The following is a 17,429-nucleotide window of genomic DNA, read 5'->3' as shown; positions in this document are numbered from 1 at the left end:
AAGTGTGACTTTACAGTGCATTAAAATTTTGCTGGGATCCTCATTATTTTATCCCTCAATGAATCCATGGAGGTGAACTCCACAAATGGTCAGCTATTATGGCTGGACTTATAAGTCACAATATGTCTTTCTGTGGTACAATCCATGTAAACCACATGACACTTTGTACTTTAAAGTGATAGATATTTTATTGATTGTGTGCCCAGAGTTTCAGAGGCAGTTTGGGGTCGAGGGATGCATTTCTCTTTTAAGATGCTTAGAAGAAATTTCAGATGTATTCCTCTTTCTCTCCTCAACCCCCAAATTCACACTTTATACTGAAAGACAGGAGAAAAAATACTTTGTTTTCATCTTTAAATTTTTTAGGTGTCTTCCCTATTTTAATGTTATAAAATTTAGGAGATTATAAACAGAAAATCAATATAGATGATAAAATCAGGAAGAACGAAAACCATTTATGGAAACCTAACGGCAAGTAATCTAAATAAGTAATCTAAATCAAAAGAGGGAGAACGTATTTTTCATGAATAGTTAAAGCCAGAATGCATTAACAGTATACAAAATCCCCTCTCCTATGATTACATCATTTATGACAATCATGGCACCATAATTTTGACTGAAATAGCTGAGTTCTATAATTTTCATCAGAGGAATTCTGTAAGTCAGCACAGTGCACTATTGCACCTGATTTATTCTGTCATTACCTTGAAAAATTGGTCCTTCACATTTCTCCTCTATTATCACAGACTAAAAGATGTACATTAGACTATTTACTGCAGTAGTTCAGGATGTCCGTACAAACACTGCCTGCATTCTCTTCTGAATATATTTCTCCAGCTCATCCACCTTGTCATTACAACTCTCCACTTCGTTTATTCAATTAGACACACGTCACTTTGAAAAGTCATTACTTGTGAAACGTACTCTTGAAAATAATTTAAAGCCATCATCAATTTTCCTTGTGAACAGAATCAATCTTACGTATATATTTATAATTATAGCTCCTTACATTTTTAGATGGATTACCTTACAATAATTTGCACAAGTTTTTTTTGACATTTTATATTGGGTACAATGACACCTTTTCGCTTGATTTGGTTACCTTGTTTTTCTATCAGCCAGAAGAAACGCTTTAGGTGATGCATATATATGCATATAACACAAAAGAAGCTTATGTATTAGTGGGAGACCTCCAAGGGACACCAAGTACTGACAAAGTGATGTTCTTCCCGGTGAAATAGTTTTTACTTTGCATAAAAATCCAGTGTGACCAACTCCCACCTTGAACAATGAGACATGCTTATTTAATCTTTCTCATACATTCCAGCCAAATTTTTCCAAATTCTCTCCTGTTTAGTGTTGGGCTGGGGTGTCCTTGGCATAGCTCCCTCCAGACAGTTGCTGAGTAGCGCACTGGATACGTTTACCTTGATGCCAAGGCACAGCCCTCAAACTTCTCCTCCTCTTTTCACTGAAATCAAGGAAAACTCTCTCACTAGTGACTGGTCTCTGTCTCAGGAAACAGAGGGGCACAAGTGGCCCGTGTTGACTGAAGGCAACATGATTTGTCATCTGCGGCGTGCAGAGCCGACCACAGCATCCCAGGGAGGATGCACCTCAGGGAAGGACTTAAATTGGAGGATTGAAGGCGAGTGCTTATCCTCCAGAAGAGATGGTAGCCATGTGCCAACTGCTCCCATGAGCAGCCCTGCTGCAGGTGGGGATGTCATGACATGAAGGGGAACAACTCTCCTGGATAAATGAAAGATTTAATATTGGGAGTGAAGAGCTCTCAGTTTGGAGGAACGTCCCTTATTGCTGTTTAGTTTTGACTCCCTGTGAAAAGTGGAAATGAAAACGTTGTTCAAGATACTGTTAACATGCAGTTAATCCCATAACATGCTGATGCCTGCAGTCGGTTCAGAAATAGCATCTCTTTAGCAGCACTCATTTTTTAAAAATAATTTCAACACGGTTTGTGCCTGACGGGAGGGGGCGGCCCCGGAAGCTACCGCGGGGGATTTAAACGCGGCTAAGCCATTAACTCCGCTTATACAGCTGCATCCAGCGCCAGCCCGGTGAGTTCTGTGCTGGGGTGGCCATTAAAGGCGGGGGGGCGCTTCCCTGAGCGGGGAAAAGCCTAAAACACTCGATCGGGGGGCCGGCCCTGGGCTCCGGGGCAGCAGCCGGCCCCGCGCGGGGCCTGACGGGAGGGGGCGGCCCCGGAAGCTACCGCGGGGGATTTAAACGGCCCTTAGGGAGCGCGGGCGAAGAGGTGCGGGGTGTGTTAACCGGGGCAGTTCGAGCAGGGGGGGCGCAGGGAGGGCGCAGGGAGGGGCTGGAGCACGGCCAGGAGGGACTGAGGACAACGGCGGCTACCCGTCAAAAGGTTAAGGCTGCACCACGCACGATGGAAGCTGCCACCCAGACGGAGCCCCAGCGGGCACATGCAGCTACCCAGCCCCTGGGCTGCAGGCAGCGCCCCCTCCCACAGCGGCTCACGCCTTCGGCACTGGCTCCGCCTGCGGCAGCTGTGCTCGGGTCGGGGAACTCCTTCACACGGTGGAAGAGCTGAGGAAAGAAGTGGAAAGGCTGAGGACCATCAGGGAATGTGAGAGGGAGATAGATCAGTGGAGCAGGGCCCTCTCACAGGCTGCCAGGGCTAGTGAGGCTGTGCACCACCCACCGGTAAGCTGCAAGGCTGGCAGAGAGAGATGGGGAATGGCAGCAGGTTCCTGTCTGGAGAAGGAAACCCGCTCCCCCCACCCAGACAACTAACCTCCAGATGCCCCTGGGGAACAAATATGAGGTGCTGCAGGTGCACCCCTAAGGATGAAGAGGACTGCACCCACAGCCTGGAAACATTTCCAAAGCTTTGCCATCCTGACACAGTCATAAAAACATCCTCTGTAAAAAAGAAGAGGAGGGTGATGGTCTTGGGGGATTCCCTTCTTAAAGGAACGGAGGGTCCCATCTTCAGACTGGACCCGCTCCAAAGGGAGGTCTGCTGCTTGCTGGGAGCATCAGTAAGGGATGTTACTAGAAAACTTCCGTCCCTGGTCAAGGACACAGATTACTACCAGCTCTTAGTATTTCAAGTTGGCAATGAGGACATGGAGCATAGGAAGCCTAAAGCTGTTACGAGGGACTTCAGGGCTCTAGGGAGAATGATCAAGGGCTCTGGGGCACAGGCAGTAGTTACCTCCATTCCAATACTAAGGAATGAGGAGCAAGAAGTGAGGAAGAAGAAATTGATTAATGACTGGCTCAGGGACTGGTGTGAAAAGAGAGGCTTCGGGTTCTTTGATCATGGGGAGGCCCACGCACCCCCAGGCTCTAACCCCAGAGGTTGGAGGAGCAGAATGAGTTTCCCACGATCCAAGAGGAGGCAGCTAGAGACTTGCTTGCCTGGCTAGACATCTACAAGTCTATGGGGCCAGATGGAGTCCACCCAAGAGTTTTGAGGGAACTGGCGGATGTGCTTGCCAAACCCCTTTCCATCATCTTCCAGCGGTCCTGGATTACTGGGGAGGTACCACTGGACTGGAGGCTGGCTGATGTCATGCCCATCTATAAGAAGGGGCACAAGGCAGATCCAGGGAACTACAGGCCTGTCAGTCTCACCTCAGTACCAGGGAGAGTCACGGAGCAGGTGATCTTGAGTGCTATCCCTAAGCACTTGCAAGAGAGATGGGTGATCAGGCCCAGTCAACACGGGCTCACGAAAGGCAGGTCTATGCCAAACTAACCTGATCTCCTTCTATGATCAAGTGACTAGACTCTTGGATGAGGGAAAGGCTATGGATGTAGTCTTCTTGGACTTTAGTAAAGCCTTTGATACAGTTTCTCAGAGCATTCTGCTTCGGAAACTGTCAGCCTCTGGCCTGGACAGGCGCACACTCTCCTGGGTGGAAAACTGGTTGGATGGCCGGGCCCAGAGAGTGGTGGGAAATGGTGTGAAATCCAGCTGGAGGCCAGTGACAAGTGGGGTTCCCCAGGGCTCAGTGCTGGGTCCAGCCCTGTTCAATGTCTTTATCAATGACCTGGATGAAGGCATTGAGTGCACCCTTAGCAAGTTTGCAGATGACACTAAGCTGGGTGGAAGCGTCAATCTGCTGGAGGGTAGGGAGGCTCTGCAAAGGGATCTGAACAGGCTGGACTGCTGGGCTGAGTCCAATGGCATGAGGTTTAACAAGGCCAAGTGCCGGGTCCTGCACTTGGGGCACAACAACCCTATGCAGTGCTACAGACTGGGAGAAGCCTGGCTGAAAAGCTGCCAGGAGGAGAAGGACCTGGGTGTGTTGGTTGACAGCTGACTGAACATGAGCCAGCAGTGTGCCCAGGTGGCCAAGAAGGCCAATGGTATCTTATCCTGTATCAGAAACGGCGTGACCAGCAGGTCCAGGGAGGTTATTCTCCCTCTGTACTCGGCACTGGTGAGACCGCTCCTCGAATCCTGTGTTCAGTTCTGGGCCCCTCACCACATGAAGGATGTTGAGGCTCTGGAGCGAGTCCAGAGAAGAGCAATGAAGCTGGTGAAGGGGCTGGAGAACAAGTCTTACGAGGAGTGACTGAGAGAGCTGGGGTTGTTTAGCCTGGAGAAGAGGAGGCTGAGGGAGACCTCATTGCTCTCTATAACTACCTGAAAGGAGGTTGTAGAGAGGAGGGAGCTGGCCTCTTCTCCCAAGTGACAGGGGACAGGACAAGAGGGAATGGCCTCAAGCTCCGCCAGGGGAGGTTCAGGTTCGACATAAGGAAAAAATTCTTGACTGGAAGGGTCATTAGGCAGTGGAACGGTCTGCCCAGGGAGGTGGTTGAGTCGCCTTCCCTGGAGGTGTTTAAGGTGCGGGTGGATGAGGTACTGAGGGGCATGGCTTAGAGATTGGTGGGAATGCTTGGACTCGATGATCCAGTGGGTCTCTTCCAACCTGGTGATTCTATGATCTTTGGCTTGGGCTTTTCTTTGATAAGCATATCCAACACAGGCTGACACTGATAGATGAAACTGTTAATACATATCTATTTATAGGATGAAGAAACATGACATACAGTGTAAAGCTCAAAGCATTTACTATATGCAAAACATTCCAGAATTTCCTTTTTTTAAAATAACAAAGCAAACACTTGAAAAGTTAGAATTAGATACCTGAAGTGCAGGGCAGTTGAGTATTAAAAGTATCAAGAAGAAAATAAACTTCTTACCATTCTGAACATCCAGTACATGATGTTTATCCAATGTCCAGCTCCCCATGTTGGAGGCATCCAGTTCATAGCCCTGCAAGATGGCAGTCCGCTTTTCCCAAAGAGTTAGATCCAAGCAAGACTCATATTCATAACCTACAGACACTGAAAAAACAGTACATTTTCTCATTAAGTACAGGATCTCGTTCAGAAGAAGAGTTTGAAGACTGTGATTTCCTTAATACACATATGTTCCTTAGCTCTCACAGGCTACCTGAAAATCCCTGACTTACTTAGATGTACTGAAAATACTAAACAGTATTCCAAAGTATTTAAAAAAATCAAGCTTGGGTTATTAAAATTATTTCAGTTATTAAAAGTGACTAAATTAGGATAGGTACAGAAGAAAGCCATTTTGTGAAGTATGTCAGAAAGCTGTTGTGCTCTGAAGCACAAGGAATGCACAGACTAAATATTGTACTGCATTACTAGGCTGAAAGCTACTTAATGGGGAAGAACCAGAAGTCAAAAATGACTGTGGTTTCTTTTTCCTTTGAAAGGATTTTTCTCCTTATAATTCAATGTTTATATTAGTATTTTCTAACATATTTTAATATCCATTCTTATTCTCATCTTATTTTGCTAAACATTTTCTACTTAATGGACACAGTTGTTCAAGATGTGCTTCCCTGTATTCAAGACATCAGTAAAAATGCAGTAAAACCCTGTAACACACATACCGACAGCTTCAGATAATCCGTAGACCCTCTGGTTGTATGCATCAGTTTTATCCCATATGAAAGTGTAAGCCAGATTTGGGGATGCAGGGAACCATTTTTGGAAAAGTCTTCCCACCACTGCCACCATAAGATGAACCTTCATTAAATTAAATGGTATCACAGATTGGGTCATAGTAATCTTCAGAACAGATTTATATCCTGCAGCCCTGGAGCTTAAGTATGATAACTTCAAATCGGTTCCTGGTATTGTTGTTTCTTCATGAAGTACCTGTGCATTGGTAAGAAAACAATGCAGTATTGGAATCATTTTGAAATTGAACAGAACAATGTAGCTAACATAAAAGGAGACCTGACATATTGGTACATGACAATCTATTAGGAAGTATCACAGAACCACAGAATCACTAGGTTGGAAAAGACCCACAGGATCATCATCTAATTCCAGTCTTCATTTACTTAATGTAAAAAATACATGAATAAATAACAACATTTCACCTTTTTTCCTGAAAAGCTAAGTCTAAATTCTTCATCGTAATGAAGCTGCTTAGTTGATACTTTCTGCTGGAGGATTTCAAAGATGTCTCCTTTATTTTTATGCGGGGAAAGGAAGATGCAGGAGAGGGAAAACCTTCCCAACTGCTTTTTCCAGAAGAGGTAAAAAAGCATCTTTCATCTAAGTGAAGACAGCTTCTTCTTATGCTGTCACCCATGTCTCAGCTATGGATACGTAATAAGGGCAGCAGAGCCTCTAAGCACCGCAAAGCTGCAGATTTGGGATGGTTTGTCTAATTGCTCCTGTAGGAGCAGGAAGGACTTTTAGGTGGTTTATTATTTGCATTACCTGTGGATTGTAAATACTTTGTACTAGAGCATTCTTCCATTTATTTTGAAGACAGATAAGTAGGATGCCTCAGGGAAAGCTCTTCCATATTTCCTGATCAATATTCAGTACTCAGACATCAGCTCACCACTTTCTCATTTTAGAGAGGTGCAATGATTCAATTTTATTTTTAAAAGGTTCCTTCCCTCCTCTACCTCGCCTTTTCCTCTGAGCTGAGGAGCTTTTGTGGGTGATGGATGAAAGTGAAAGGTTTCTGCCTAATGTGGATGAAGACTGCCTATTCTGTCCCATGCCTCAGCCAGGACATGAACACTAACTGCCAGTACTTCAAGTGAACAGCTACCAAGTACCTCAGCTTATTGGGAAAAAAGAAAAGAAAAAAGTCTCTAGACACATTTATAAAGATAATGTTTCTCTGGTGGGAAAAGAGGGCAAAGGATGCTGAAGCACAAGCCCAGGGAAGTAAATTTGGAAAGCTTTATTTTACTTCCTTGTCTCCTAGACCTAAAGTCTAAAGACCGAACACCAATTAATATTAGTGGAAAGCAGACTTCAGGGAGAGCACTGCCACAAACAGTAGGCTTGAGGCTTCAGCGGGATCAAAGGCTGGCTACTAAACAAGTGCTAAGCTAGCTCTCTATGCTACAGAAATCCTTGGACACGGCTTTAAAACAAGTGATTGTGTTGAATAGGGTCAAATAATACTGTTTATGCTCAAGGAGGGCAAAGGTGCTAGACCATCCCCTATGTTAGCACTTTTGCTGGGATACAAATTAAGATTCATATCATTTTAATTGTATCTACCTCCTTCCCAATAATGATAACAAAAAATCAGAAATAGTATTTTGACTCATTGTCTGGCATGAATGGTTATTTACATCTGCTATACATAGACATAAAGCTCATCTTCTCCAGTAAGACTATAATAGAGCTGTAGGAAATAAAGGAGGAAATGGAAGGCACTAGACAAAAGAAATTCAGATTTATAAATTCTTAATCTTTGAATGTTTCTGTTTTCCCCACCAGGAACCTGCCAGCACTTGGAGGGAGGTGAGAGCGGCATCATTTCTGTTTGTATATGTAGTCTGCTCACCCTCAGTCCAATATATGCACAGTATCTAAGTCAGAGAACAAGCAAATCTTTCCTACACAAACAAAACCTCCTCTCTCTAGAGAGATAAGTGATTGTGAACATATTCCTTTTCTAAGACTTAGAAGGAAAACCACAAACCACCCAGGAACAAAAGACAAATTCCTCCTCAAGAGATCAGCAGGACTCTCATATACTGCACATTAAAACTAGTCTAACAGATGGAGGTCTCTGTAAGCAAGAGGAGAAAAAGAAATAATACGCTTGTAATAGGACACAATTTAACGGACTTCACTGGTCTCCTGTTATGACCATTGCTTCTTTTACAACTGCAACTGGGGAAGAGCAATGTTAAACACTTAGGTGGTCTTCCAGTACTCTTGGCTGAGATAACAGGCAATAAAGAGGACACCTTGAAGTTTCAATTTCCAAGAAATTCCACTGTGTATTTGGATTACTATCAAATTAGAAACTAGGACACTCATGCAGTTCTCAGCAAGGTTTAAAACAAAACCTGAACCACTATTATTAGTTTCTGCAGAAGCCTCAAATATCTGCTGGAAATCTGGCTTATAACTTCCTTCTTTCCATAAAATATCACCTGCGGTAACTTATTTTCTTGAGAACTTTAGGAATGTAGAGGTAAGGTTATGCATCTCAATCTCTCTCCCAGAACTGAGCATTACAAAGAGAATTAAGCAGTTTAATGTTCATTCGAAAAGTTAAATCATCAGGCACAGCAGAGAGCATCCTATGGGAGTCATGACAACACATCAATTGTAAAGCAATTAGGAAAGTCACTGGGTATAAAAGTCACATCAGGAATCACCAACACAACCAAGCTGTCAGTACTTTACCTCTTCCAGATCGAGTATCAAACTGCCTTCAGAAAGGCTGATACCCTAAGGAGACTGAGTTATAGCCCAACGACCAAATTCTAAGGGTTGGCATTTTATTTATGGATAATCACGCTTCTCAGAAGGACAGCTAGGAAATATTTAACCTACAGGGCTGAGATAAGGGTCACCTCCATTTTCACAAAGAGTTTGTTGTCCTGAAAGTTCAAGCTGGCGACTGAGTCATATAAATTGTGCAAGGCTGCTCGTCTGTCGTGGCCAGCAGGACTAAAGCTGTCCAGGCTCTGGAATGCTTTCCTGCTCCAAAATATAATACGGATCAAGTGACGTATTAGGATCCTTGAATAAGGAATTTAATTCATTTAAGGGGAAAATTGTCTGGTGTATTGCCATGATTTTTTTGGCAAAACGAGCAACTTCAATAGAGGACTTGAGAACAAATTTCACAAGTGAGTGCAGATTTTAGTCCTAATGTCAGAAAAAGGTTCTTTGCCGAGAAGTAACAGCTGAGCTGCTCCATTGAAATGTAACATCATCTTGGTTTGAGAAGAGTAAAGATGGCATTTTTAGATACAGCTAGATATTGGCAATTACTGCTATTACTCAAAGGTTGAGAACAAGGATTACTAAAATTACACTTCTTTAAGTAGAAGCTGAAACCGCTCATTTCAAGATGGAAAAATCTTTTCCTTTTAAAAAAGACTTTTCCTAGAATTGAGGCTCTTAAAGGATCTTAAAAAGGAGTAACCTTGAGTTAAGAAATTAAAAGGGTAAAAATACTTGTCTTTTCCAGACTTAAAACATTTGAGATACCACAGAGAAAAAGGATAGAAACCGCCACACACAGGTAGAAATCTGAAAATGTGTCCCTAATAGAAAAAAATCAAGAGGTCTATATAAAATCTAAAATAGAAAGTGAAAAAAAAAGAAAACCATAAAACATGCTGAGAAACAAGAATGCATAAGTGGAGATATTTGGCTCTAAGTAATCTCATTTTTTTTTCACAGTACAAACTTGAAATTTTGGAGATTTTAGCTAAGTGAAACTAGATGCAGCATCTACGTAATACTGGAACATGTAGACATACACCCTATTGTACTGTCTGTTTAAATGATGAAACAGGTTAGTTTCTTTGCTAAAAATTCAGCCATCCTTAAGTTACAAATAATCATTTCTATTAAATCACTGAGGCCTGTATTTTACCCTGAATTCTTCTGGGTAAATCAATTTTTCCAACTTCTGCGGTTTAATATTTCCAATAATGAGAGAGAGTCAAGGGAGAAGGGGGGGAAAAGAAGCGGGCAACCTTGAACATATAATTTGAAGGAAAACTTTTCCGTCTTTGTTGTCCCACACACTTGAGGACATGGAAACAAGCTGCTCAGGACCTGAAGAAGGCGTCTCGCAGAAGACGTATGTAAGAGTGGGTAACAGGATTTTGGGGGGGGAAGGCCTCAAAAACTCAGTTTCAGAATTGCTAGTTGTGACTCACATGTGGGTTTCTGCCAGACCACAGTGTAATATGTAGCAAACAGACATTTATGATGCGAGGAGACAGACAGCAACAATATTACCTAACATATAGAGGCAGCTCCAGCTTAACCTGATCTCCCTCATCTGCATGCAGCTTACCATCTTGTTCCACACTGATTAATCTCAGCTAGTTAAGTCTAGGCAGAGCATGCTAGCTTGCAATTAAAAGTAGATAGTCATGCCTAAGTAGTCCAAATTTAGTTAACATGTTATTTATTATCATCTCTCTTGAGTAACGATCTGTTGGGTCTGGGATCACCCCTTTACACACTGAATTTGTTCTTTCCCCTTGCATGCCTTCTTTTTTCAGTTTTCTTTTGTGCTGCTGCTGTGGTACAGATTTTAATTCCCTCTCTGATCAGCCTGAGATTCATAAGCCACTAAGTATGCTCTTAGAAACATTATCTCCAAGGGATGATGAAGTACTTCAGGGCATGATGATTACAGCACCAACATCATTTTCTCCTGTAGCATGTGACAGTGAGTGCTGTCACACCACAAGAACAGGGTGACTAATACTGACTGAAGGTACATGGAGAACAGCTTCTTGCTCTGTGCCTTCATCCAGTCTCCCACACATTAAACTGGCATTGCCCCATTTATTATTAAAAGATCTACATCGGTTCCTCTGGAGCTGACAGATTTGAAGGGAATTTGGTTCTGCCCATCTTTTATCAGAGTAGTGAATTTTCTGGGTGACAGACTGTGGACCATTATGCATTTCCGAGGGGAATCTGACCCTAAGGGGTATGTCCCAGGTATGGTTGTGCAGCTCCCAGTTGCTGAAATAGGGGGTTATGTGTGCGATGAGTAAAAAATACAGAAGAAAATACTCCTTGATGGTTTTTTACACAGCATGAGAACCAGATTTTTGCACAGATAACGACAGTGCTGTTTTTATCTCGTCATAAATGATCCATCAACACCAACTGCCTAGGATCTGCTGAGAAGACTCTTTTCTTCTGGCTGGTTTTGTAAGGAAATCAACTTGACCCAACTGTCCTGTCCGCCAAACCTCCCACCTTACAACTTTTGAACCTGGCAGTCACTTTCAACCACACTTGAAATAACAGCAAAAATCTCTAAAGCTTCTTTAGGGTTTGTTTGGTTTTTTTTTTAAAAAAAGGATTCGGGGAAGAAGTGGCGACGTTGGTACTTCCACAAGAAAAAAAAAAAAAGGCTGAATGCAGTCTCTGGGGGAAGGACTGGCTGTGGCAGATAGCTGGAATTATAGCAAGAGGTGGGAATTAGGAATCCAGACTTCATTAGTCCCACTGCTCATGAAATGGCTTGTTTGCCTAGGCATTACAAGTGGTTTCTGAAAATATGCGTTTGATGACATTCTTCTATTATTACTTTTGTCTTGATTTATACTCATCTAACTAAGCCATTTTCCATCACTTCAGGAACTGAATCTATCATCTGTTGCCAAAACAAATAAATGAGAGCTCTTTTTCAGTGGACTGTGTTCTGCAAATACTTTCTTTTAATTGACTTGCAACTATCAAATGCATAGAAATGATAGTGAGGACAAAAGCAACAATTTTATAGCACAGTCCAGATTTGTATAAGTGTTTAGTTGTAATTTCCTTACATCTTTATTTTAAACCTGTTCCTACCATAAATTGCTTAATGATTTTGCTCTTTTCTGTGTGAAAACATTTGAATACATTTTCTCTTCCCCTTGAAGAGGCAAGGACATTTCTTAGTGTATGGGAAAAGGAATGCTCTATGTAATTATGACATTGTGAAAGTGGGAAGGAGAAAAAGAGAAGGAAAGGAGAGGGAGAGAAAGGCGAGGGAGAGAAGGGAAGTACTGTTTCACTAAGAAAAGTTTTATCAGAAATCAATACTGAGATAAATATTACTTCCTGAAATGCAACTCTGCTTTGAGAGCTGAGGAAGACTGCATTAGTGATTAGTTACTTGACATAGAGGAATATAATACACCTATGTCAGAGAAAAGAACATTCCAGCCACAACTTTTACCATTTAAAGCAACGTTTTGATACTGAATCTTACTCCCAGTATTACAAGTTCTGCAGAAGTAGATTAGCATACATGTTCATGGGCTTGTAAGCCTGTTTTCAGTGTTACAGAGTTCTTTTAGCTTATCAAAGTCTCAGTGTCGTGCTATTTATTAGTTTTAAAAAGAAAAATTGAACTGAATGGGTCCTTCAAATGTAGTGGAACAACATCATGAATTTTTATTTTCTGAGGTGCACTTCTAACAAGAGGGCTGTCAAAAAAGTCATATGTACTACACTGTGTCCATTTTGATACGCCAATGCCTGGTTGCTGAAAACATTCTGTAAATTAAATGATGCAAAAAATATAAAACCAGACAAGGTTTCTTACCTCTCTTTTCTTTCAGATGAAATTTTAAAAATAATTCCATAGAATGAATAAATTGGTCTGAAAATAATCACGTGTTGCTAATTCTTAGCACTTAGTCAGAATTATTTCTTTTTAAACAGCAGTTTTCACTCTTTTCATTACGGTTGCTTAATGCTAGCCTGTGATAAAATGGTAATTATTTGAAGCATTCTTTACCTGTGTCTCCGGGATGATAGGACTATCTTCAGGAGAAATTCTAAACAAGGTGGATAAAGGTGATGATACGATAACAGGGTTGGGCCTCACAAATCCGCTCAGATCACAACTAGGAATATCGTTCTCTTCTTTCTTCATGACCAGTGTATCCATGACATAAAAGACATTCCATGGAATCCATACTGTGTGATACTGTGTCAGGAATGGTGATCGCTCAAACACCAGTGTCAGAGAAGCACCACCATTTGCTACCAAGTCAAACCTAGGAAAAAACCCCAACAGAGCTAGTTAGTCAGTATTTCCAAAGCTATCCACAGTCTCCATTTTATAGACTGATTCTTCCTTCCATTGCACTGCTCAGAAGGAAGGATGACTCTACTGGGAATAATGGAGAAATCAATTAAATTACATCACGTAGCACTGCACTAAGTGAACAGAGAGTTTGGGATGCTGTGTTCAAATTAAGCAAGTATATAAAAAGTATACAAATAACATATTTTATATTAGAAGAATGAACAAAGTACAACTTTGGTCAATCATTTTCTCCATGTCCTTTGTTTCCATTATTTTATTATTTTTACAGGCAGCTTTTCAGTAACACCTTTGCTGTCTTTATGACTTAGGAGTACTTAAAAGGGAGCTTACATTCCATCTTGGCGAGTGATTGTATATCCGTAGTCTGGATAGTGTAGAAAGGAGACATTGACTCCAATGAGTGGTGTTCCATCAGCGGTTAATACTTGGCCCCTTATGACGGATGCAAGACTGTGAAAAATTTGCAGGATTATATTACAAAGTTGCTTTCTTTGTTCTCTTTCGAATGAAGAAAAACTAGTAGAGCAAACACACACATCTCTATGTGGCATCAACTACCATTAAAAAAAAACATTCCTGAGGCTCTAACCCTTTTACAAGTTCACATAATTTACACTGTATAAACAAATGCCTCGAAACCTACAGATAATAATTTTGCTTCAATATTGTTGATTTTGCGTCGGTTCATTTGTCTGTACTGAGTTACTAAGACCAGAAATTCAATGAAGAATTTTAAGAACTCATAAAGTCTAGATGTTCCTACTCTAAGTCACACCTTTGGCAGACTCTTAAAGAACAATGTACTTTTCAATTAGTATCAAAGCAATCTGTAAAACTGCAGGGACTATGAAGTACAAAATTTAAAGGAGCAATAAGGAACATTTGCGCAACAACTTTTAATCAACCGCTGTGCTCAAACACATTAATGCTGTTAAATTACTGCAAACGCAGTAGTTCTTGTGTAAATCATCTTCTTTCACTCAGTGAGATCCCAGACACCTGCTTCCTGTTACTGGTTTATTTTCAGGTCATTACGGCTTTGTAGAGCACCAGTCAAATAGTCTATGCAATTATACTGTCGTGCACTTAACAGTTCTATTACATTAATTCATAATTTATATTATTTAGTGAGCTCAGTTTAAAAAGTGCAGCTTTGCTTTTCCTCCTGAAGTGTTTTCATTGCTTTGATATATTTCCAACTGTGCTAGCCCAAATCAACTGGTTAAATAAAGATTTATTTAATCATTAATGAAGCACCCTGTTAGAACATAGGTACTAAGCATGGCAAGTACCTTCTGTAACCTACTGGCACTGGCAATTTGAATTTTGCAGCAAATGAGACAAAATAAGCAATTTTATATATTAACAGAAATGATCTTTGCTGAAAGTCCATGCCACAAAATTTGCAGTCACAGTGGATCTCCAGCTAATATGAATCTCACATACTCCTCAATTTCTTTCATATTCAAAAGTAAATGATGAGTCATGCTCACCTCTTATTAAAAGGACTTTCGCCGGGTATGACATGAGTGCTGTCTGCTCCGATGAGAAAACTGATGCGGTCATAAAATCCTTTGGCAGCTTGCTGAGATGGTGACTGTTGGCTTTGGCTGATAATATCTTGGGGATCGGGTAGTCCACGACAATAAGGCTGGTTTTGGCAAGAACTCTGCAAACAGCAGTCAGGATCCATACAGTCAACTAGCCCATCTGTTGGCAGAAAGTCACATAAATGAACAAAGTCTTCCTCCTGACCCACACATGAATCACCCAGCCAGATGAGAAATTAAAAAAGTTATGCAGCATGAAATAATACTAATAATTAAGATTTTAATGGATTCACTTTCAATTAAGGAAAAAGAGTTTGTTTCTATTGAATTCTTAAACTCCCATGGAAATCCACGCAAGGTAAACATACTGAGTAATTGTGTATAAATTACATGTATTTATTCAATACTTGTCTAAAAACATTTTGAGCAAACCAGAAAATGAAAGCACTCATGCTCTGCATACACAGTTAACTTATACATATTAAACATTTTAGGTGGGTCTAAGTAGCATTATCTGAGTTTATTTGGCTTGGTAGAGAAAAGACACAAGTAACTCCCACTCTGCTGTTTTCCTGAAGTTTTTTCACATATCTGTGCTGCAAGCAGCTTTAAATATTTCATAACATTTATCAAGGTGGATTCCTTTATACCTTGGCAGAAAGATTTTGTTGCTAGTGGCAAAGGCAATTTCCACAACTACTTTGCATGAAAATGTATGAGAGACCAAATCTGTATTTAATATTTAGATTTTATTCTGAATAAACTGATGAGGAATGCTGGCCAATATAAACAAGATTTAAACACGTGGGTGCTTTTATGCTCACGTGCTGAAATACTCACATACAAGGATCATTAGATCTATCACACCACTGGAAATTTTATTTGGTGAGAGATTTAAAATCAAGATCAAATTGATAACTACTAATTTGCTGTAAGTAAAGTCATAAGGAAAATGAGCCTGGAAATGTCAGCTACAGAGTTTGCAGATGAATGCAATATGGTATCACATAGCTGATAATTGCTTCCCCAAAAGAACAGCAAGACTGAAATCGCTCAAACATTTTATTATTCCATTTAGATTAGAGAGTGAACTTGCTCGCTGCATTAAACTGAAAAATATACCAATGCAGCACTCTGAAGAAGCCCATGGCTGCTCCTCTCACAAAAGAATCTAGCTTTAGAGTAAAACTTCCTTCTGAAGAGAAAAATACCATCCATTTTTGTTCAATCGCATGTTGAAAGAGTGTAAGTAAACAGAGATCTTCTAAAGGTATTCCTCTAAGGATTGCTGTGCTATGTGTATCAGAGGATTGGCAAAATAGTAAAGGACTGGGATTTTTATTCTTTTGCACATCTAAAATTCTTATTTAACTTGGCTGACATTGAAGACAGTTTGGGGAAAATAAAAGGGATGAAAAAGTCATCATTAAGTATATCAAAGTTTAAACATTTTTAAGAGAAAAGAAAACACTGATTTTTCCTGGGATGAGGATATGCTAGAGGGTTAGGCTGCCATTCAGACAGACCTCAACAAGCTGGAGAAATGGGCTGATACCAGCTTCATGCAGTCAAGTCCTGCACCTGGGGAGGAACAACCCCATGCACCAGTACATGCTGGTGGACAATTAGCTGCAAAGCAGCATTGTGGAGATCTTGGGAGTCCTGGTAGACACCAAGTTGAACATGAGCCAGCAACATGCCCTTGAGGTAACGAAGGTGCAATGACATCCTTGGCTTCATAAGGAGGCATTTTGCAGCAGTTCAGGGGAGGTGATCCTTCCCCTGTACTCAGCGCTGGTGAGGCCACACCAGGGTGCTGTGTGCAAGCTGGGCTTTCTAGCAGAAGAGAAATGGACGTACTAGAGAAAGCTCAGTGAAGGGCCATGAAGATGATTAGGGGCTTGAAACACCTCTCCTGTGAGGAAAGGCTGAGACTGTTTAGCCTGGAGAAGCAAAGGCTCTGGGGTGAAATCTCATTGATGTTTACAGATACCCACAAGACCACCTTTCAGTGGTGCCGAGCAAAAAGATAAGAGACAATGGGCACAGACTGAAACACAGGAAATTCTGTCTAAACATCAGAAAAAACTTCTTTTACTGTGAAAGCGGTTGGACGTAGCAACAGGTTGCCCAGGGAAGTTACGGAGTCTCCATCCTTGCAGAACCCAGCTGGACATGGCCCTGAGCGATCTGCTCTAGGTGACCCTGCTTTGAGCAGAATTCCTCAGGCCTTTCTACCCTCAAATAGTTTGTGACTTGTGATTTTCTAGTCTTATTCCTGTACAATATGAAAACCTTTTCTAGCTGAAGTACTAACCTCCCTTGCTGGTTTTAACTCCAGAAGCCTGGATCAGTGTCAGACATGGGAGTATGGATGGTTAAAAGCATAGTTTTGGGGGTTTATATCTCTGCATGGTCTCCCAGGCAATATCTGGTGCAGCTGCCAAAGAAATGCTCAAATTTCTTCATTCATCTTTGTTAGTTAGAAAAAGCAAATGTACATCTGGAGTATAGTCTGCAGGTCATAAAACTGCATGAGATTGACACCTTCTGAACTAATCAGCTGGAAATGCATTTTTACAAGCCTTTCTGCTAACATCAATCAGAGAAAGAATCTCATTTTCACCAGGCAAGATACAAGGATATGCTGTTTGTTATTTTTCTGTGGAGTTTATCAGCAACTTGCCCAGGCGAGTGACGGATGGTTATGAATCTGGCTTTTTATAAGTTGAGAAAACATTTTTCATTCTTTCTCAGTACTTACGTGG

The 17,429-nt window shown here is 41.3% G+C and overlaps 1 protein-coding gene across 21 annotated transcripts in view; it reads right to left on the bottom strand.

Moving 5' to 3' along the window:
- TENM3 (teneurin transmembrane protein 3) overlaps positions 1-17,429 on the bottom strand; it is a 485,815-nt gene that overhangs the window by 47,327 nt on the left and 421,059 nt on the right. For all 21 annotated transcript variants that reach the window (XM_069855859.1, XM_069855863.1, XM_069855861.1 and 18 more), the window contains 5 exons: positions 14,605-14,821; positions 13,442-13,561; positions 12,797-13,058; positions 5,922-6,189; positions 5,203-5,346 (listed from right to left, as the gene is read on the bottom strand). In XM_069855859.1, coding sequence (XP_069711960.1) covers positions 5,203-5,346; positions 5,922-6,189; positions 12,797-13,058; positions 13,442-13,561; positions 14,605-14,821 — 1,011 coding nt within the window. The remainder of the gene's footprint in view (positions 1-5,202; positions 5,347-5,921; positions 6,190-12,796; positions 13,059-13,441; positions 13,562-14,604; positions 14,822-17,429) is intronic.

This window comes from Phaenicophaeus curvirostris, chromosome 4 (assembly GCF_032191515.1).
Source record: "Phaenicophaeus curvirostris isolate KB17595 chromosome 4, BPBGC_Pcur_1.0, whole genome shotgun sequence".
Taxonomy (NCBI): domain Eukaryota; kingdom Metazoa; phylum Chordata; class Aves; order Cuculiformes; family Cuculidae; genus Phaenicophaeus; species Phaenicophaeus curvirostris.
The sequence above is the reverse complement of the archived record's forward strand: the minus strand, read 5'-3'. Positions and strand labels throughout refer to the sequence as shown.